General features: G+C 49.0%; 1 protein-coding gene across 1 annotated transcript in view; it reads right to left on the bottom strand.

Annotated features, from left to right (window-relative positions):
* Nucleotides 1-2757: 2757 nt before the first annotated feature.
* LOC120919391 (ATP-binding cassette sub-family A member 10-like) overlaps nucleotides 2758-22213 on the bottom strand; it is a 53338-nt gene continuing 33882 nt past the window's right edge. Inside the window, exons 22-39 of the mRNA XM_040331544.1 lie at nucleotides 20510-20647; nucleotides 19714-19821; nucleotides 19463-19630; nucleotides 17470-17583; nucleotides 14274-14399; nucleotides 13957-14019; nucleotides 11664-11755; nucleotides 11447-11567; nucleotides 10664-10787; nucleotides 10325-10416; nucleotides 9516-9667; nucleotides 8147-8222; nucleotides 6472-6566; nucleotides 5917-6036; nucleotides 5537-5677; nucleotides 4970-5049; nucleotides 4818-4873; nucleotides 2758-3693 (exon numbers count right to left, since the gene is read on the bottom strand). Of these exons, the coding sequence (XP_040187478.1) occupies nucleotides 3601-3693; nucleotides 4818-4873; nucleotides 4970-5049; nucleotides 5537-5677; nucleotides 5917-6036; nucleotides 6472-6566; nucleotides 8147-8222; nucleotides 9516-9667; nucleotides 10325-10416; nucleotides 10664-10787; nucleotides 11447-11567; nucleotides 11664-11755; nucleotides 13957-14019; nucleotides 14274-14399; nucleotides 17470-17583; nucleotides 19463-19630; nucleotides 19714-19821; nucleotides 20510-20647 (1959 nt within the window). The 3' untranslated portion in view covers nucleotides 2758-3600. The remainder of the gene's footprint in view (nucleotides 3694-4817; nucleotides 4874-4969; nucleotides 5050-5536; nucleotides 5678-5916; nucleotides 6037-6471; nucleotides 6567-8146; nucleotides 8223-9515; nucleotides 9668-10324; nucleotides 10417-10663; nucleotides 10788-11446; nucleotides 11568-11663; nucleotides 11756-13956; nucleotides 14020-14273; nucleotides 14400-17469; nucleotides 17584-19462; nucleotides 19631-19713; nucleotides 19822-20509; nucleotides 20648-22213) is intronic.

Below are 22213 nucleotides of genomic sequence, written 5' to 3'. Positions count from 1 at the left end.
TGTATTTTTTTTTAAATCATAACTTGGTTTGCGAGTGTTGTCTCACAAAACGAGCATGAATCAAGCCAAAGAGGTGTGCAGTACCGCATTTGGCCTGAGGTGGGGGGGGCGCCGGGGGCGAGCAGAGCCGAACGTCGCCGATAGCAGCCAATCAGCGCCGTTCGGAAATGCACGGAAAAGGCCCTCAGCTGACCTTGGCAAATCTCGGGAACGGAGTCTTTCCGAGGTTTGCAGAGGTGTCCTCTGGCCTTTTCGGCTGTTTCCGAGGCTCTCCGGCGCCCCCCCGCCTCTGGCCACATGCGGTATTGCATACCATTGAAGTCAATGCGGAACAAATTAATTGTGTTTCCATTGACTTCAATGGGGAAACTCGCTTTGATATACAAGTACTTTGGATTACGAGCATTCTCCTGGAACGGATTATGCTCGTAATCCGAGGTTCCACTGTATGTTATTATACATATTGATTTGTTGTTAGTGGCCATTTATATTTATACCTGGTTCACCCAGGGGCGGCACGAGTTTGGGGGCGACTCGGCAAGGTCGATCTCAAGACGTTGCCCCCAAAGTCGTACAAGAACCTTTTTCTAAGTCGGAGCGACTTGAGCCGCTCGTATTAGAACGGTTCCATTGAACAGAGCGGAGCACGCCGACTTGTCAGGCGGCTGAGTCGCCCCTGACGAGTCGCCTCTGTGTGAACCGGCTCTTAGTTGTATTTTAGCTTTGTAAAGGGAAGGAGATCGCGCTAAAAGTAACAGTGAATGGTGAAAAAAGTTCAAATCAATGTAGATAGTCCCGCCACACAGGCAAATTCATAAACGTAATCTCCCAGGTGCACCAACGAAATCCACAAGAAAAGTGCTTTAAAGGAAAGATCCTCCACCAAGGTTAAAAAGGGCCTCTTACCGGATGGAATTGATCTCCAGATTATAAGAGATCTCACACAGCATGATAAGAGGTACTGGAATGATATCACATAGGCAGCCACAGCATTGGAATCCTTATCAGAATACGTCCTCATTAAGCCAGAAACTTCCCATTAGAACATCTGTTCATGAAAAACAAAGGTGGATTAAAGCTGCAGATGAAGTGAAGAATGAAGACACCTCTCAACCAGCAAACATGAAATTGGACGAGTCATAAAAAGCCCTCTCTGCATCCTTGATGTCCCAGTTTCAGAGGTGCTGTAATATGACCATTTCAGTATATCCTACCTAGGATATACTGAAATGGTCATATTACAGCACCTCTGAAACTGGGACATCAAGGATGCAGAGAGGGCTTTTTATGACTCGTCCAATTTCATGTTTGCTGGTTGAGGCAGTGACTATGATAGTTCATATACCTCCATCCCCGGTATGATTGAAAAAGGAGAGGGGCTGTGGGACTTTATATGAAGCACACTACTAAGACGAACCAATCAGTATAAACATTGTTTATTGTTACAAAAGTCATACATACACATGTAATAGTAGAAAAATATAATATTATAATAGTAGGTCTTGATAGATATCCTCTAAACAATTTGTGATTATACACAATTATCTCAACATGATAAACATAGTAATGGGCCTTGGGTATGTAGGCTAGAATTGTAATAGTAACATATAGGCATTAGAGTTGTCCCGATACTTTTTTCAAGTACTTACCAATACCGATTACCGATACTTTTTTTTAAATGTAATATTACAGTTTTTTTTTAATATATTTTTTACAATTTGTTTTAATATATTTTTTACAATTTTTTTTAAAATATATTTATTACAATTTTTTTTAAATATATTTATTACAATTTTTTTTTAAATATATTTTTAAAAAAAAAATATTTAGTTTTTTTTTACAATGCTTTATTTTATATATATTTTTTTTTAAAGGGGGTGGGGTGTCTGTGTGTTTTTATTTACATTTTTATTATTTTTTACAATTTTTTATTATTTATTGCGATACTTTTTTTTTTATCTCCACCTTGAGACAGAGAAAGAGACAGAGGATAGAGATTCCCGACTCCCTTTCTCTGCAGCCTAAGCTGCACTGAAAATGAATGGAGAGAAGAGACAGCGGCTCCTCTCCATTCATAAACTGAGACATCGTAATCACAGGAGGTTACAATGTTTCAGTTATGTGAATGGACAGAGTCGTCGATCACTGACTCTGTTCATACAGAAAAGGAAGGAGGAGGACATGGAGAGGGACAGCAGAACGGAGCGGGACACGGAGGAAGAACGGAGGGGGACACAGAGGAAGAACGAACGGGGACATCAGCAGAACAGAGGGGGTCACGGAGGAAGAATGAAGGGGGTCACAGAGGAAGAATGGAGGGGGACACGGAGGAAGAACGGAGGGGGACAGCAGCAGAACAGAGGGGGTCACGGGGGACACAGAGGAAGAACGGAGGGGGACAGCAGCAGAACAGAGGGGGTCACGGAGGAAGAACGGAGGGGGACATGGAGGAAGAACGGAGAGGGACACGGAGGAAGAATGGAAGGGGACACGGAGGAAGAACGGAGAGGGACAGCAGCAGAACAGAGGGGGTAACGGAGGAAGAACGGAGGGGGACACAGAGGAAGAACGGAGGGGGACAGCAGCAGAACAGAGGGGGTCACGGAGGAAGAACGAAGGGGTCACGGACGAAGAACAGAGGGGGTCACGGAGGAAGAACGGAGAGGGACACGGAGGAAGAATGGAGGGGGACACGGAGGAAGAACGGAGAGGGACATGGAGGAAGAATGGAGGGGGACACGGAGGAAGAACGGAGAGGGACAGCAGCAGAACAGAGGGGGTCACGGAGGAAGAACGGAGGGGGACAGCAGCAGAACAGAGGGGGTAACGGAGGAAGAACGAAGGGGTCACGGACGAAGAACAGAGGGGGTCACGGAGGAAGAACGGAGGGGGACACGGAGGAAGAATGGAGGGGGACACGGAGGAAGAACAGAGGGGGTCACGGAGGAAGAACGAAGGGGGGCAGCAGCAGAACAGAGGGGGACAGCAGCAGAACAGAGGGGGTCACGGAGGAAGAACGGAGGGGGACCTGGAGGAAGAACGAAGGGGGGCAGCAGCAGAACAGAGTGGGACATGGAGGAAGAATGAAGGGGGACAGCAGCAGAACGGAGTGGGACAGCAGCAGAATATAGAGGGACATAGAGGAAGAACGGAAGGGGTCACGGAGGAAGAATGAAGGGGGTCACGGAGGAAGAATGAAGGGGGTCGCGGAGGAAGAATGAAGGGGGTCACGGAGGAAGAATGAAGGGGGTCACGGAGGAAGAATGAAGGGGGTCACGGAGGAAGAATGGAAGAGGAAGGAGGAGGACATAGAGAGGGACATGGGATACCGTCAGCAAGCGGTTAAATCATTCAATGTATTGGTTAAATGCAAGCAACTTAGTACTGTATCAGTTCATATACAGCAGGGCTGGAGTGTAAAAGCAAGAAGCTGACAAAAAGCATGCTGATAGGAGGAGAGCGCAAAGTAACAGAGAGATGATCTCATCATTGTGCTGCTTCTTCTTTCACTGTCCAATCGCAGGCTGGGGGAGGGACAGGACCTGTAAGCGTTACTGAACTGCAGCAGAGAGAGATCAGGTGTTTTTCCGGAGTTCAGCTTTAAATGTCCTCACTGCTCAACTGCCTCCAACCGAACGATGATTCCAGGTGGAAGTCTTCCTTCTCCTGCTCCTTGGCCAACTCCAGGAAAACCTGAGAAGAAAACAACAACAACATTTAAAGATGAAACAACCTTTTCACACACCTTCCATCCCATAATACAGCCAGGCGAATCAAGCAAGTCAGCAAAGCTTTTTCCTCCTGCTGTCCCCCGGGAGTTGTGTGAGATCCCTCAACCATCTACCAGATCAGATCTCCGGGGCCTGTACAATGTCATCTGCAGATGTCCTCCTATAGCCGGCATAGGTACCACCCCACTACATACAACCCATCTCTGGAATGGTCAAATAAAATACTCTGGGCCAGATTCAGGTAGACTTACGACGGGCGTATCAGTAGATACGCCGTCGTAAGTCCGAATCCGCGCCGTCGCAACTTTAAGCGTATGCTCAAACTGAGATACGCTTAAATGTTGCTAAGATACGGCCGGCGTAAGTCTCCTACGCCGTCGTATCTTAACTGCATATTTACGTTGGCCGCTAGGGGCGTGTACGCCGATTTACGCCTAGAATATGTAAATCAGCTAGATACGCCTATTCACGAACATACGCCCGGCCGTCGCAGTAAAGATACGCCGTTTACGTAAGGGGTTTTCAGGCATAAAGATACACCACCAAAAAGATGGCGCAGCCAATGTTAAGAATGGACGTCGGAACCGTGTCAAATTTTTCAAATTTTACGTTGTTTGCGTAACTCGTCCGTGAATGGGGCTGGCCGTAATTTACGTTCACGCCGAAAGCATTGACGATTTGCCAACGTCATTTGGAGCATGCACACTGGGATACGTCCACGGACGGCGCATGCGCCGTTCGATCGAAGCGTCATTTACGTGGGGTCACACTTAATATGCATAAAACAAATATACATAAAACACGCCCACAGCTTCAACATTTGAATTAGGCGGGCTTACGCCGGCCCTAATACGCTAGGCCGCCGTATCTTCGGTGGCAAAATCTTTGAGAATACCATACTCGCCTCTCAAAGTTACGGTGGCGTAGCGTATAGGAGATACGCTATGCCCGCCTAAAGGTATGTGAATCTAGCCCTGCATTTCCATATAAAATACCACATGGAAGGAAATGTCATTGGTAAGGTCTAGAGAAGATTGAATAGCAATGAAAAAATTGGGGATGTTCTCTCCAAATCTGTGGTGTCACCTGCTGGAGGGTGGCCTGGGAGAAGCTGTACTCCTCGATGTTATACGTCTTCTTAGCTGTAGAGAGGAAGATTCATGAAGGAGGGTCAGTGTCACATCCTGAGGATTCATTTACAGTCATGGTCATCCTCATCCCAAAGTCTACCGCCTTACCCTTCTCCAGCTGTAGGAAGGCCTGGGACAGGGACTGGACGTTATCCATGGGGATATTATACACCAACAGCGAGGAGAACCTGCCGAGTAAAGGCTGACATAAGTTCAGGTCCCATCAAAAAATTCTACGAGTCTAAGAAAGTTAAAGGGGACCTGTCACCTACGTATTGATCAGAGTACTAAGCAGTAAGGACGGGCGAACGGTCCGGCCCGAGCATGAGTTTGGACGTACATTGGCTGTTTGCCCGTTCGCCGGACACCAGGGGCCAGATTCAGAAAGATGCGCGTATCTTTAGGCGGGCGTAGTGCATCTCATATGCGCTACGCCGCCATGTCTTAGAAGTTGTGCCCGAAGTTACGGTGGCGTAGCGTATATGAAGAGCATTTTAATTTCCATCTACCTGTTTCAGATTTCCTCTGTGTCCTGAAACCATCACCTGGTGCCAGTTGCATTTAACTTTAGTTTTAAATTAGCAAATTTAGAAGGATCTACAAAACGTTTTAGAATAAGATTGTGAAGTTGAAAACTAGACATTACCAAAAGTTGCCCCAGATTAGCGGCATTACCTGTCCTTCTTGGTGGCTTGTGGGAAAAGGCGGAGCACCTCCTGGTGGATCACATCGATCTGCTGGGTGTCCTTCAGTTTGATCTCTAGGAGGTAACCTTTACCATATTTGCTCTTCAGATGCTGGATGGATCCGATACACCTGAGAGATAAATTGCTGTGATGTATTATCTCCTTCTATTATACCCTTATTTATACATCAAATAGAAGGTCAATCAGCAGCAGCCCAAGAAACCCCTGGCATCCTCTGTAGGAACCCTTGGGTCCCCGGGAGCCTTGGTTGAGGATAGCTGCACCAAGGGTACATAACCTGATCATTTTTCAGATTGATTTGCATTACTGGGGTATCACCTGACTTGGTCCTGATGTTCATTCTCTCACCTGAGGGTCCCGGACACCATGATTGCCACGCGGTCACACACAGCCTCCGCCTCCTCCATATAGTGTGTGGTCAGGATGGCGCCTCTCTCGTTGTTCTTGAAGGCCGCTCGGATGGCTCTCCTTCAGTAGACAAGAAACACGTGTCAAAGCGACTGCTGGTTGTAGACACTGATGATGGGAAAACATCTTAAAGCAGAGACATTAGCTGCTGAGCCCAATGACTCACATGGAGGGAAGAAAAGCACAGATCCAGAAACCTGGAGTATCTAAGTACCAGGGAGCCATGATGACCACAAAATGGACATCTGTAGGGTAAATGGGCTCCGGTCTGGTCTGCTGTTGGGCACCTGATTCCATCATCTCTAAATTACAGCTGGAGAATGCCCCACCCCTGCTGGCATTTACATGTTCTGTTGGCAAATTTGTCAACATGGATGAGGTCTGGCCTTCCCCATGTGGGGTGAAGGGTGCCGGAAATCAACAGACTAAATTTATTCAAAATCAGACAACCCCTTCAAGGTATTAAGTCCTTCATCAGCCCGAGACAAGACTCACCAAAGTCTTTGTTGGCCTTTTGGATCCAAACCAGTGGAAGGTTCATCCAGGAGAACGATGGTGGGATTACCCAACATGCTGATGGCAAAACACACCTAAAAAAAAAATATAGAAGATCTAAAATGGCAACCCCAGGTTTTATCATGTTTATTTTCTAATGTAAATGTGCCAAAACTACCCAGCCATAATATATATGTTAAGAACACAAACAGCACCAGGCTTGAATCAGTGCTTTTCAGAAGTGGCGGCTGGTGAAGTTCCTTTATTTTTGACAATTCCCACTTGTCATAAGCCCCACCCCTTATAGAATCCACCCACTTCGTCCCCTGTATTCCACTTGCTTCCACCCCTAGTGTCAGGATCATACAGCTCAGCATCACAGGACAGAGTATATAGCTCAGCATCACAGGACAGAGTATATAGCTCAGCATCACATGACAGAGTATATAGCTCAGCATCACATGACAGAGTATATAGCTCAGCATCACAGGACAGAGTATATAGCTCAGCCTCACAGGACAGAGTATATAGCTCAGCCTCACAGGACAGAGTATATAGCTCAGCCTCACAGGACAGAGTATATAGCTCAGCCTCACAGGACAGAGTATACATCCCCAGTATCACAGGATAGAGTATACAGCTCAGCATCACAGGACAGAGTATACAGCCCCAGCATCACAGGACAGAGTATATAGCTCAGCCTCACAGGACAGAGTATATAGCTCAGCCTCACAGGACAGAGTATATACAGTAGCTCAGCATCACAGGACAAAGTATATAGCTCAGCATCACAGGACAGAGTGCATAGCTCAGCATCACAGGACAGAGTATATAGCTCAGCATCACAGGACAGAGTATATAGCTCAGCATCACAGGACAAAGTATATAGCTCAGCATCCCAGGACAGAGTATATAGCTCAGCATCACAGGACAGAGTATATAGCTCAGCCTCACAGGACAGAGTATACATCCCCAGCATCACAGGAAAGAGTATACAGCTCAGCATCACAGGACAGAGTATACAGCCCCAGAATCACGGGACAGAGTATACAGCTCAGCCTCACAGGACAGAGTATAGAGCTCAGCCTCACAGGACAGAGTATATAGCTCAGTCTCACAGGACAGAGTATATAGCTCAGCCTCACAGGACAGAGTATACATCCCCAGCATCACAGGATAGAGTATACAGCTCAGCATCACAGGACAGAGTATACAGCCCCAGAATCACAGGACAGAGTATATCGCTCAGCCTCACAGGACAGAGTATATAGCTCAGCCTCACAGGACAGAGTATATAGCTCAGCATCACAGGACAGAGTATATAGCTCAGCATCACAGATCATGGTATATAGCTCAGCCTCGCAGATCATAGTATATAGCGCGGCCTTGCAGATCATGGTATATTGCGCAGCCTTGCAAAATCGATTGCGCCACAGGGAGGGCTAAAATGGGCAAATGAAGTGTCACGGGATTGCACAGACGTCACGCTTCCCAATGGGGCACTGTGTCCGGCGCCCGAGCACAGTGCACATTTTTTTTTAAAGGGGCCCCTTTTTTTTGTGACAGCCTTGGCAGGGGGGGGGGGGGCGGCGCGTGTGCCCCCTATGGATGGGCTGCCACTGCTCTATAGGAATGCCGCCACTTTGATCCAACACCATCCAATACAATGACACACCTTTCTGGAAACTCCAGCTGAAAGCCTCCTGGTGGGTTTTTGCAGATGATCCCTCAGCTCCAAAGCTTCGGCCACCCTACAAAGACATCAATAGCAATCAGGTTATGCTTTATAGGACCAAGTTAATGATGAATTTATTTATAAATATGGAAAACAAAATATATAATGAATGGGGGTACAAGACTGTGAGCCATCTGAAGGAAGGAGACTAGGGGACAGAACCAATCTTTGACGAATATTAGCAACAATAGGGCAAGAAAGATAAACTATTTATTTAGGCCTCTGTGGAGATGAGATAAGGTGAAGCCACATCAGATTAGTTGGGGGAACTGTATAACAATATAGAGGGAAAGGTCCTGAAAGTCGCTGGTCTTTGCAAAACCTCGTAAGAAGGTGTATGACAGCCTCAGCCTGGGCTCCAACCAGGCCACGCCCCCCAACACGTGTCACTCCACCCACGGAGCTTAGTCATGGGGAGCATTTCACTCCCAGAAATGCTCTCCGAGTGCCACCCTCCAAGTAACCAAAGATGCCACGTATGCCCCGCCCCCTGTAATGTGCTTCTGCTCCCAGCGCGCCCGAGCTACAGGGATCTATTGGACAGGTACTGATCTATGGGGACACCTGATGTGGGAGGCTCTGATGGGGGACACCTTCTGTGGGGAGGCTCTAATGGGGGACACCTGCTGGGGAGGCTCTGATGGGGGAAAATTGCTGTGGGGAGGCTCTGATGGGGGACACCTTCTATGGGGAGGCTCTAATGGTGGACACCTGCTGGGGAGGCTCTGATGGGGGACCATTGCTGTGGGGAAGCTCTGATGGGGGACACCTGCTGGGGGTGACTCTGATGGGGACAACTGCTGTGGGGAGGCTCTGATGGGGGACACCTTCTGTGGGGGGGGGCTCTGATGGGGGACACTAATGAAGACTTCTTAGGGGAGCATCTCTGTGTTTAAGTCGTAGCCATAGAAACATTTGTAAAGGGGAGGAGTTAGTAAGAGGACCCGCCCATGTGGGGGCGCCAGAAATATTTCTGCACCCAGGCGTCTGTGACCCTAGGATCGGCCCTGATTGTAATTCGGGCATGGCCTCGTTGGAATTCGGGATGAGGCTGTCAAACACCTTATTACGAGGTTTTGCAAAGACGAGCGTCTTTCAGGAGCTTTCCTTTTTCCATTAGATGTGTAGAGCTGGGGCGAGCTCTGTCCTTCTCTGCATCCCAGGCAGTTGCCACATAAGACCGGTGGAGCCTTGAGTGGCACCTGTAAATTTAGTTTGGGTCACAAGCAATGTGGAGGAGCAGAGGAAGTTGAGTCAGGCAACTCCTGAAAGGCATTATGATGAGGACTTTGAGTCATGCACAATTTACCGTTTGATAGCACGGTCTGTGTCCTCTTTATTCATGCCCTTGATGGCGGCGGAGATCTCTAGGTGTTCCTTCACAGTCAGATTGGGCCACAAGGAGTTGTGTTGGGGGCAGTAGCCCAGTGTGGAAGAGTCTCCTGCATTGCCCAGTACCACCTGTAGGGGGCAGTCAGGTAAGGTGAGAGAGGAGACATCATGAGGGTCCATGATTAGAATCGCATGTTAATTGTTGAGTATGTGAAAAACTTTTCTACAACCTCCTGTCTCTTTAGGGTCATTCACCCTTTTTTTTTGTGGGAGTCAATTAGTTACTGCTTTGGTCTACCTGATGTAGCACCCTGATGTTTAGGCAGGGATGCTGTTAAATTTAGTTGCCAGGCGGTAGTTGCCTCGGCCAATTATCAGGAGGTCAAATGATTTCACCCTAATTCTGGAGTTTCTGCACTTTTCTCTTCTGTCGCTAGATGGCCGGGTACCTTGTGACATTAGATAAGACAAGGGCATTGCCAGCAGAGGCGGCTCTTTAATTAGGCGGTCGCCTAAGGCCTTGCACTCACAGGGGCCTCGCGGCCGCCTAATTTGGCTCTTTTCAATCCCTGTGTGCTAGATCCGTGCAACATTCTGCAGCCATTTTTATTTGGTTGAATTTTTTTACCCATTATGGGCATGGTGGGGCCCCCATGTCTAAGGCCTCACAAAGCCTAGAGCCGCCTCTGATTGCATGGACAGATTAACAATGAATGAGGTGTCTCAGCCAATGGGCAGGGATTTTCTTGGAAGGACTTAATACCTTGAAGGGCATTTCCCCCTCACCTGTCCAGCTGTGGGCTTCATCTCTCCCGCCAGAATCAGCACAGATGTGGTCTTCCCAGCTCCATTGGGCCCCAGAAGTCCCAGGACTTCACCTTCAGGAGAATAAAAAATTGCCCAAGCACCGATAAATATCTCATTGGACCTCTTTTACAAAAGTTTCTGTGAAAGATATCCATTTCCTCCTAGCAACCAATCAGATCTTTTGCTTCATTTTACAAAAAAATAGGAACTTTCGTCCTTTCAGTATTTTTAGATCGAAGTGAAGAAGGGAAGAACTGAAAACAACCTCGAGACATTTCCTTAACATATCCGGGTTCAGGCTCTAGGAGGAATGTTTACCTTTCTTGACGCAGAATGAGGTGTTCCTGATGGCCGTCCTCTTCTTTTTCCTCCCGAAACATTTGGAGACCCCCGACCTCTCCTCAAACTCTTTGCGCAAAGCGTCCACCAGGATGGCTGGGCTCTAAAGGGGAATAAATCACCATCAGAATGGGGTTCCAATCATATAGCCCAATTAGAGACTGTAGAGGAAGGGCTTCCACCCAGGAGAGGCTGAGATATGCCCCCCCAGACCACCAGAATGGGGTTCCAACCATGTAGCTCATTTAAAGGCTGTACAGGAAAGACTTCCACCCAGGAGAGGCTGAGATAAGCCCCCCAGACCACCAGAATGGGGTTCCAACCATGTAGCTCATTTAGAGGCTGTACAGGAAGGACTTCCACCCAGGAGAGGCTGAGATATGCCCCCCAAGATCACCAGAATGGGGTTCCAACCATGTAGCTCATTTAGAGGCTGTACAGGAAAGACTTCCACCCTGGAGAGGCTGAGATAAGCCCCCCAGACCACCAGAATGGGGTTCCAACCATATAGCTCATTTAGAGACTGTACAGGAAGGACTTCCACCCAGGAGAGGCTATGATATGCCCCCCCAGACCACCAGAATGGGGTTCCAACCATGTAGCTCATTTAGAGGCTGTACAGGAAGGACTTCCACCCAGGAGAGGCTGAGATATGCCCCCCAGACCACCAGAATGGGGTTCCAACCATATAGCTCATTTAGAGACTGTACGGGAGGACTTCCACCCAGGAAGGTAAACATGTGCATGATGTATACATATTACCTCTTCCTCTTGGTGTGTTGTTTTCAAGGTGTTAACCCTTTCTCTCTCAGCCAGGACCTCCTCATCGGCATCGTCCAGCTGCTCGGGATTCTGGGTAAAGGGATGTTCTCTTTTGGTGAACCTGATTGTAGAGAGAGGAAAGAGTATTGGCTGAAGTGGCCCCTCTAGTTGAGGTTCCACCAATTACCATATCTTATATTATGTCTTCTTGACCCACCTGAACATGGGATCTCGTTTCAGGCTCCTCGTTCCGAATTTCCATTCTAAGAACCACAGGAGGCCCCCGAATGTGACAATCTGAAGGTACGGCTGAAGGGAGAGAGAATTGTGTATTTTGCTTCTCTAGTGCAAAGGATTTCTGTTTAGTGGGACCCATTTGTGATGGCCATGGGAGCTGCGCAGAGATGGGAACCCTCACATACAGTGCCTTGAAAAAGTATTCATACCCCTTGAAATTCTCCACATTATGCCATGTTACAACCAAATACGTAAATGTATTTTATTGGGATTTTATGTGATAGACCAACACAAAGTGGCACATAATTGTGAAGTGGAAGGAAAATTATAAATTATACAAATAAATATGTGAAAAGTGTGGGGGGGGGATTTGTATGGGGCCCCCCTGAGTCAATACTTTGTAGAACCCCCTTTCTCTGCAATTACAGCTGCAAGTCTTTTTGGGGGTGTCTCTACCAGCTTTGCACATCTAGAGGAGCGGCCATAGCATGCTGGGGGCTGAGGAGGAGAAGGACAGGGGATCGAAAGAGCGGACGGAACACACAGGGTGGAGGAGAAGGGCAGGAGACTGGAGGAGCGGCCAGAGCACACTGGGGCAGAGGAGGAGAAGGACAGGGGACCGGAGGAGTGGTAGTAGCACACGGGACAGAGGTGAGGAACAGGGGACCGAAGGAGCGGCTGGAGCACACAGGGGGTGGAGAAGGACAGGGGAGCGGCTGGAGCACACGGGCGGAGGAGAAGGACAGGGGCCGGAGGAGTGGTCGGAGCACACGGGGCGGAGGAGGAAGAAGAGGAGAAGGACAGGGCCAGAGCACATGGGGTGGAGGAGAAGAAGTACAGGGGACCAGAGGAGTGGGAGGAGCACACAGGGCGGAGGAGGAAGAAGAGGAGAAGGACAGGGCCAGAGCACATGGGGTGGAGGAGGAGAAGTACAGGGGACCAGAGGAGTGGGAGGAGCACACAGGGCGGAGAAGAAGGACAGGGGACCAGAGGAGTGGGAGGAGCACACAGGGCGGAGGACAAGGACAGGGGACTGGAGGAGCGGCTGGAGCACACTGGGGGCGGAGGAGAAGGACAGGGGACCGGAGGAGTGGCTGGAGAACACAGGGGCGGAGGAGAAGGACAGGTGCCGGAGGAGCGCCCGGTGCAAGCTGGGGGCAGAGGAGGAGAAGGACAGGGACCGGAGGAGCAGCCAGAGCACACGGGGTGGAGGAGGTGGAGGAGGACAGGAGACTGGAGGAGCGGCTGGAGCACACGGGTTGGAGAAGAAGAAGAAGGACAGTGGACCAGAGGAGAAGAAGAAGAAGGACAGTGGACCGGAGGAGTGGGCGGAGCACACAGAGGCTGAGGAGAAGGACAGGGGCCCGAAGGAGCTCCCGGAGCAATCTGGGGGCAGAGGAGGAGAAGGACAGGGACCGGAGGAGTAGCCAGAGCACACAGGGTGGAGGAGGAGAAGGAGGACAGGGGACCAGAGGAGTGGGCGGAGCTCACCCAATGGAGGAGGAGAACAGGGGCCGGATGAGCTGCCAGAGCACACTGGGGGCAGAGGAGGACAGGGGACCGGAGGAGCAGCCAGAGCACACGGGGCGGAGGAGGAGGAGGACAGGAGACGGGAGAAGTAGCCGGAGCACACTGGGGGCAGAGGAGGAGGACATGGAAGAGGAGGACACAGGGAACAGCCGGGGATGATCGGTGCGTTGGAAGCCGCGCAGCCATTCGTTTTGACAGGCTCAGACTGTCACTGAAACCGGTCCACTGAGCCATCAGCCCACCGGGAAACTCCCGGTAGTTCCGATGGCCAGTACATGCCTGCTGACAACTCATGGGGCCCCCGGGCAATAGAAGATCATGGGGCCCCCTGTGTCCCCACCTACACTAAAGCCACACCGGCACAAAGCCCCACCTACATATTTCACTGTCCACATTACATGCATTTGTCACAGAATTTCTTTACATTACGTTCAACATAAATGCTTAATAAGTTAAGAAAACAAAGAAAAATAAACTTACATTAAAGTGCAACTATGGGGCATTTCCAAAATGTACAAAAAAAAATGTCCACAGTACACGGGGGGAAGCATGGCCAAGTGTAGGAGTCAGCAGGTCAGAGCACAGGGGGTCAGGAGAGCGCACTACATGGGGAACATCAGGATACATTATGGGGCACACCAGTGCACAGTATGGGGGGGGGGGGCTGCGGCAAAGCAGGGCACATTATGGACTCATCCCTGGGCACATAGTGGAAGATCAGAGCGGGTGGCCATCATACTTACAAATATCGGATGGATGTACAGATCCCGTTCGCTTTGCTCGGTTTTCATATAATGATGCATGGTCTAAAAAAGAGATACGACTTTTATCACTTTATAATGTCCGGAATACAAAGAACTCCTCGCCCCACAAATCTCCTCCTGCCACGTTCTGTACAGAGATTTATATTCTCTCTATAATGCGCTCTGTACAATGTGGGGGGCTCGGTCACCTGGGCTATGATTGCTGGAATGGCGGCTGTACACATGCCATGGCCACGGGAAATTTTATTCCCCCATATCACCTCTAAGCCACCTGAAATTTACACATCAGTACTTACCAGTTGTACATAATAACCGATGAGGTTGGTGGGCGGCAACAAGAACAAGACGATGAAATAGAATGTGCGAGTGCCTCCATCAATGTAGGGGGTGAAAGCTTCAATCACCAACGGGATAAGGGAAGACTGTAGGAAAGAGAGATGATGTTAAAGTATCAAATGTATTCCTAGGACACACGGAGAGCATACCAATAGGGGGGGGGGGGCAGAGGCGTTGCTAGGGGGGTGCGGGGGGTGCGGTCCGCACCGGGTGACACCCACTAGAGGGGTGACACCATCCCGTTTTTTTTTTTATCTGACATGCCTGCCCTGTGCAATCCCAGCCTGCCCTGTACCACCCCAGCCTGCTCTGTGCCACCCCAGCCAGCCCTGTACCACCCCAGCCTGCTCTGTGCCACCCCAGCCTGCCCTGTACCACCCCAGCCTGCCCTGTATCACCCAGCCTGCCCTGTACCACCCCAAACTTTCCCATGCCACCCCAACTTGCCCTGTGCCACCCTAACTTGCCCTGTACCACCCCAATCTGCCCTATGCCACCATAACTTTCCCTATACCACCCCAACCTGCCCAATGCCACCCTAACTTGCCCTGTACCACCCCAACCTTTCCCATGCCATCCCAACTTGCCATTTGCCACCCTAACTTGCACAATACCACCCCAACCTGCCCTGTACCACCCTAACTTGCCCTATACCACCCCAACCTGCCCTTTGCAACCCTAACTTGCCCTATACCACCCCAAACTACCCTAAATCACCCCAACATGCCCTATACCACCTTAACCTGTCCTATACCACCCCACTACACCAACCTGCCACTATACCACTCTATACTACCCTAACCTGCCACTATACTGCCCTATACTATCATTTACAGGGGCTGGTTTGGGGTGCGCCCCGTGCCCGTGCGCTGCCTGCTTGGTGCTGGGCAGCCTAGACAGAGGGGGGGTGACACCATGTTTTACTGCACCGGGTGACACCAACCCTAGTGACGCCACTGGGGGGGTCATCAACAGCCGGACAGAGCAGGTACCGAGACGTGAGGCAGAGACAAAGACGGGACACGGGCCAGGTTCGGTACACAGTCGGGCAACGAGGCACAGGAACATCAGGCAGAAGCGGAGTCAAGCACAAGCCCGGGGTCACAAGTAGGCAGGCGGAGGTCAATAGGAAGGTGCAGGTAGGCCGGGTCAAGATACAGGAAACTGGTACAGATCGGGTAAACAGGCACTAGCTGAAAAGACCACTCAGCAAAGTATGCATGTCACTGGCAGGTTTAAATATGCGGACTGGCGCCAATGAGCGCACGTGTGCGTGCACGCACCGGCTCATGCCCACACGCCTCACGCATGCGTCAATACATGTCTTTTCTTGTGCATCTCTGAGAATGTCCACGCCTGCGCACCACTGCGTGCTTGTTATCCAGGTTTTGTCTTAAGGGCCCCTGGGCAAAGTAATGCCCTGGGGCCCCTACCAACCTGACCCAATATACGCACTTATTCTCAAGAATTGAAGTATAAATAGTTGATAGAATTTAACATATATTATTTAATACTTTCAATAAAATCTATTTTAAACAACATAAAAAACATTCAAAAAATCAAGGACTAGTCAACACAAAGGGCACAGTACAGGGGGGTCAGGAGCATGGCCACCATCAGGGAGGTACAGGCAGTAAACCTGTAAGTGGCAAGGTGGTCCCCAGGGGCTCGGATGGCATCCCCCTTTTTTTTATTTATTTTTGCCAGCATCCAAAGCCCCCCAGACCTCAAAGGAGCACAGATGGCATCCCCCCCTTTTTTTTTCGTCAGCACCCAAAGCCCCCACCGACCTCTAAGGGGCCCGGTCCGACGGCATCCCCCCTTGTTTTTTATATATTTTTTTGGTTCGTCAGCACCCAAAGCCCCCCCACCTTAATTTGCGACGGCAGCCCCCCCAGCTTCTCGATTCGCGGCACCCCCCCTTTTCGCGCCCCCCGCTTCCTAGACTTGCATCACCCCCCCCGCTTCCTCAACTTACATCACCCCCCACTTCCTCAACTTACGCCACACCCCCCCCGCTTCCTCGACTTGCGACACTCCCCCCGTTTCTCAATTTGAGGAGGCAGCACCCCCCCCCCCGGGTCCCTGCTCCAGGGGGCCCCATGCCTGAAGCTGTGTAAGGGGCCCCAAGATTCCTGGTCAGGAGAGCACAATACTGGGATCAGGAGGGCACAGTATAGGTCAGGATATGGCCGTCCTGGGACAACTTGGTAAAAAAAAAAATTTACTAGCCCGGCAAATCCGGGACGTATTGTAAAATAATCATGGGGCCCCCCATGTACCTGGGGCCTCTGGGCAATGCCCAGGCTTTAAGACAGCTCTGCTGAGATAAGAAGAGCAATAAAACACAATGACATAATGCACTCAGGGGTGGGCGGAAGAGGCAGCCTGCCTTGGTTGCTTCAGCAGAAGAGAGATGCAAAAAAAAGGGGGGCAGCCAGGACCTGCAACCTTTTTGCCTTGGGTCCTAAACGAACTTGTCCCAGCACTGACCCTGCTCAGCGAGGTTATGTAATGAGCAAATACCATGGCCCTAAATGTGAGCGAAGATTTCATGAGGACTCGAGCAACTCTAATGCCGCGTACACACCATCACTTTATGTGATGAAAAAAAATGACGTTTTTAAAAACGTCACTTTAATTGACTGTGTGTGGGGGAAAACGTTGTTTTATGTCTTGTAAAAAACGACCAAAAAAAATTGAAGCATGCTTCAATTTTATGTGTCGTTTTTCAAAAGTGCACTTTTTACTTCACAGAAATTGACCGTGTGTAGCAAAAAACGTCGTTTTCTAAGACGTTTTTTCATCCGCGCATGCCCAGAAGCTACTTATTAAGCAAGCTTCAATGGCAAAACGTGGTGGAACGTAACCTCACTTTGCTAGAACATTGTGAGAAAACGATGGTGTGTAGGCAACTTCGTCTTTGAAAATTGAAGTTTCAAAAACGTCATTTTTTACTTCACAGAAAGTGTCGTTTTTTTTCATCACATAAAGTGATGGTGTGTACGCGGCATTAGAAGACAGTGGATGGTGAAAGCCAAGCTTCATCGGATGGCAATGTGAGCCATGTGTGCTGAGCTGAAGAATAATTGTATCATGTAGATCTCCTTCAAGACAACCACCTTATTCTGGGCACCTGATATCTGATGTACTTACCAAGATAAAGAGGAAAGACCATCGGTCGTTCTGAATTTTTTTCTTCCCAAGAAGTGATGCGATTACGTAAACATTAAGGACCACGGCCATTCCGTAACCCAAAGTTTCCATAATCTGAAAAAAAAAAAACGTTAATTGAAGATATTGAGAATATGAGTGGAGGGTGAAAATTCATAAGCACGCAAATCCCAAGAAGAGGAGAAACACCTAAAAGGTGAGCAAGAAGACCCTTAGCTGAATTGGGCACCTCTCAAGGTGGGTCGGAACACCCCAAGGTGACAGAAGAACCTCAAGATAAGCAAGAAAACCTCATAGGAACGGGCAGCTCTTATGGTGAGTCGGAAACACTCCAAGATAAGCAAGAAAGCCCCTGTTTATCAGGCACAACCTAAAGTCAAACAGACACATCCAACAATGAACCTTCCAAAAGGTGAAAAGGTGCATCCCAAGGTAAGGGGAAAAATCCCCAAGTGAGTGGCAACACCCCAAGGTGACCGAGATTACCCATGGTGAGGAGGAACATCCGAGGGTGACCAGGAACATCCTAAGGTGGGCAGGAACATCCGAAGATGGGCAGGAACATCCGAAGATGGGCAGGAACATCCCAAGGTGGACAGGAACATCCCAAGGTGGGCAGGAACATCCCAAGGTGAGCAGGATTACCCATGTTGAGAAGGAACATCCGAGGGTGATCAGGAATATCCCAAGGTGAGCAGGAACATCCCAAGGTGAGCAGGAACATCCCAAGATGAGCAGGAACATCCCAAGGTGATCAGGAACATCCCAAGGTGGGCAGGAACATCCCATGGTGATCAGGAATATCCCAAGGTGGGCAGGAACATCCCATGGTGGGCAGGAATATCCCAAGGTGAGCAGGGATATCCCAAGGTGAGCAGGAATATCCCAAGGTGAACAGGAATATGCCAAGATGAGCAGGAACATCTGAGGGTGAGCAGGAACATCCCAAGGTGAGCAGGAACATCCCAAGGTGAGAAGGAACATCCCAAGGTGAGCAGGAACATCCCAAGGTGATCAGGAACATCCCAAGGTGGGCAGGAACATCCCAAGGTGGGCAGGAACATCCCAAGGTGATCAGGAACATCCCAAGGTGAGCAGGAACATTCCGAGGCAAGGAGGAACATTCCAAGGCAAGGAGGAATGTCCCAAAGTGATCAGGAACACCCCGATGTGAGTTGGAACATCACAAGGTGAGCAGAAACACCCTGAGCTCAGCAGGAACATCTCAAGGTGATCAGAAACATCCCAAGGTGAAGGAACATCCCAAGGTGAGCAGGAACATCCCAAGGTGAGTAGGAATGTCCCAAAGTGATCAGGAACACCCCGATGTGAATTGGAACATCCCAAGGCGAGGAGCAATGTCCCAATGTGATCAGGAACACCCCGATGTGAGTTGGAACATCCCAAGGTGAGCAGGAACATCCCAAGGTGAGCAGGAACATCCCAAGTTGAACAGGAACATCCCATGGTGAGCAGGAACATCCCAAGGTAAACAGGAACATCCCATGGTGAGCAGGAACATCCCAAGGTAAACAGGAACATCCCATGGTGAGCAGGAACATCCCAAGGTAAACAGGAACATCCCAAGGTGAGCAGGAACATCCCAAGGTGAACAGGAACATCCCAAGGTGAACAGGAACATCCCAAGGTGAACAGGAATGTCCCAAGGTGAGGAGGAATGTCCCATGGTGAGGAGGAATGTCCCAAAGTGATCAGGAACACCCCAATGTGAGTTGGAACATCCCAATGTGAGCAGGAACATCCCAAGGTGAGCAGGAACACCCAGTACCCGATTCTGGGCAGAATCACAACTGGAACCATAGGAAGGGTCAAGGTTTTTGTCAATGGAGTTTTCAAGAGATGCAAGAAGCCAGACTAAAGTGAAATATCAACGATGAATGGTATGATCCTTTCCTTTGAGAATTTCCACTTTCAGGAACCCTGACAAGACAATTAGAAGACTATGGAAACTCACAAGCAGCCACAACTCCCAGAGTGGATTAAGCTTTGGATAGATCACATAGATGGTGGTGTTTATGAGGAAGAGCACCAGCCAGTAGAGGGCGACGTCCACCAGGACTTGTCCACACCAGTACGCGGAGGGGAAGAGGCCGAAAAGACGCATCTGGGAGCGAACTTTAATCTGAAAGAGAGAAGAAGAAGTCATGACCGATACTGTAAATAAGTCCACTCTAGAAGGTGACCGATGAGGGAGGGGGTACTTACTTTTACATCCTCCATACTGCTCATTGCAAAGTGGGGGGCAAGTCCAGAGGCAAATAATAACAGCAAAATCATTGCGTAATGGAACACAGGAGTAAAATACATCTCTTCCTGAAAAAAGAAAGAAGAATTATTCTCTATGCAGACGCTTCACATCTCCACTCGCCTGAAGCTCAAAAAAATTCTGGAGCTTTTTCATAGCTCGGTTTGGGCAGATTTGTGTGTTTTTGGCACATTTTTATTCCCATAGAAATTTATGGAAATGTGCGATTTTTGTGTGATTTTCTGCTCAAATAAAAACGAAGGGCCAGATCCACAAAGAAGTTACGACGGCGTATCTATTGATACGCCGCGTAACTTCTAGTTTGCTCCGGCGTATCTTTGTTTTGTATCCACAAAACAAGATACGCCTGAAGCTGGGCTAGATCCGACTGGCGTACGTCTTAGTACGCCATCGGATCTAAGGTGCATATTTACGCTGGCCACTAGGTGGCGCTTCCATCGATTTCGAGTATGCAAATTAGCTAGATACGCCAATCCACAAACCTACGTCCGGCCGGCGCATTTTTTACGTCGTTTCCGTAAGGCTTTTTTCGGCGTAACGTTACCCCTGCTCTATGAGGCGTAGCCAATGTTAATTATGGACGTCGGGCCAGCGTCAAATTATTTTCCGTCGTGTGACTCATGCTGATAGCAGAGGAAGGAGGGCGGGAACTAATTTTTAGGTAGGTTGGGGTTCCAGTCTCAGCATTCGGGAAAAGGCAGAAAAATGTTGGGGAGCCTCCAGAGGGGTCCTCACCTGATGGACGGGGTCATTCCACACCCTGATCCGCTCCGGGGAGTTATACAACCTCAATAAGGCGTTACTGATAATATTAACCAATACCGGGAGGATATTGTGCGCTCGGGGGTTTCCGATTATTCTGAACCCGTAACCCTGAAAAATAAACATAGAACATGTGATCAGAGATCTCTGTACAACACCACGGTATATGTGAGAGCCATATATATGACAGTGTGTGACTGTGATTAGAGTGTACATTTGTGTTTAATAAAAATCTTACAAACATAATAAAAACATATTTACATACATACAGTGCATTCAGAAAGTATTCACAGCGCTTCACTTTTTCCACATTTTGTTATATTCCAAAATGAATTAAATTCATTATTTTCCTCAAAATTCTACAAACATCCCCCATAATGACAACGTGAGAGAAGTTTGTTTGAAATCTTTGCAAATTTATTAAAAAAAAGTATCACAGACTCCTCCCATGCACATAAGCATCACAGACTCCTCCCATGTACATAAGTATCACAAACTCCTCCCATGCACATAAGCATCACAGACTCCTCCCATGCACATAAGCATCACAGACTCCTCCCATGCACATAAGCATCACAGGCTCCTCCCATGTGCATAAGTATCACATACTTCTCCCAGGTACATCAGTATCACAGGCTCCTCCCATGTGCATAAGTATCACAGGCTCCTCCCATGTACATAAGTATCACAGGCTCCTCAAAAGTGCATAAGCATTACAGGCTCCTCCCATGTACATACGTATCACAGGCTCCTCCCATGTACATAAGTATCACAGGCTCCTCCCATGTACATAAGTTTCACAGACTCCTCCCATGCACATAAGCATCACAGGCTCCTCCCATGTACATAAGTATCACAGGCTCCTCCCATGTACATAAGTATCACAGGCTCCTCCCATGTACATAAGTTTCACAGATTCCTCCCATGCACGTAAGCATCACAGGCTCCTCCCATGTACATAAGTATCACAGGCTCCTCCCATGTACATAAGTATCACAGGCTCCTCCCATGTACATAAGTATCACAGGCTCCTCCCATGTGCATAAGTATCACAGGCTCCTCCCATGTACATAAGTATCACAGGCTCCTCCCATGTACATAAGTATCACAGGCTCCTCCCATGTGCATAAGTATCACAGGCTCCTCCCATGTACATAAGTATCACATACTTCTCCCAGGTACATCAGTATCACAGGCTCCTCCCATGTGCATAAGCATCACAGGCTCCTCGAAAGTGCATAAGCATTACAGGCTCCTCCCATGTACATACGAATCACAGGCTCCTCCCATGTACATAAGTATCACAGGCTCCTCCCATGTACATAAGTTTCACAGACTCCTTCCATGCACATAAGCATCACAGGCTCCTCCCATGTACATAAGTATCACAGGCTCCTCCCATGTACATAAGTATCACAGGCTCCTCCCATGTACATAAGTTTCACAGATTCATCCCATGCACATAAGCATCACAGGCTCCTCCCATGTACATAAGTATCACAGGCTCCTTCCATGTACATAAGCATCACAGGCTCCTCCCATGTACATAAGTATCACAGGCTCCTTCCATGTACATAAGCATCACAGACTCCTCCCATGTACATAAGTTTCACAGACTCCTCCCATGTACATAAGTATCACAGGCTCCTCCCATGTACATAAGCATCACAGACTCCT

The sequence above is a fragment of the Rana temporaria genome, chromosome 12 (assembly GCF_905171775.1).
Source record: "Rana temporaria chromosome 12, aRanTem1.1, whole genome shotgun sequence".
Lineage (NCBI taxonomy): Eukaryota > Metazoa > Chordata > Amphibia > Anura > Ranidae > Rana > Rana temporaria.
This window is presented reverse-complemented; position numbering and strand designations above follow the sequence as displayed.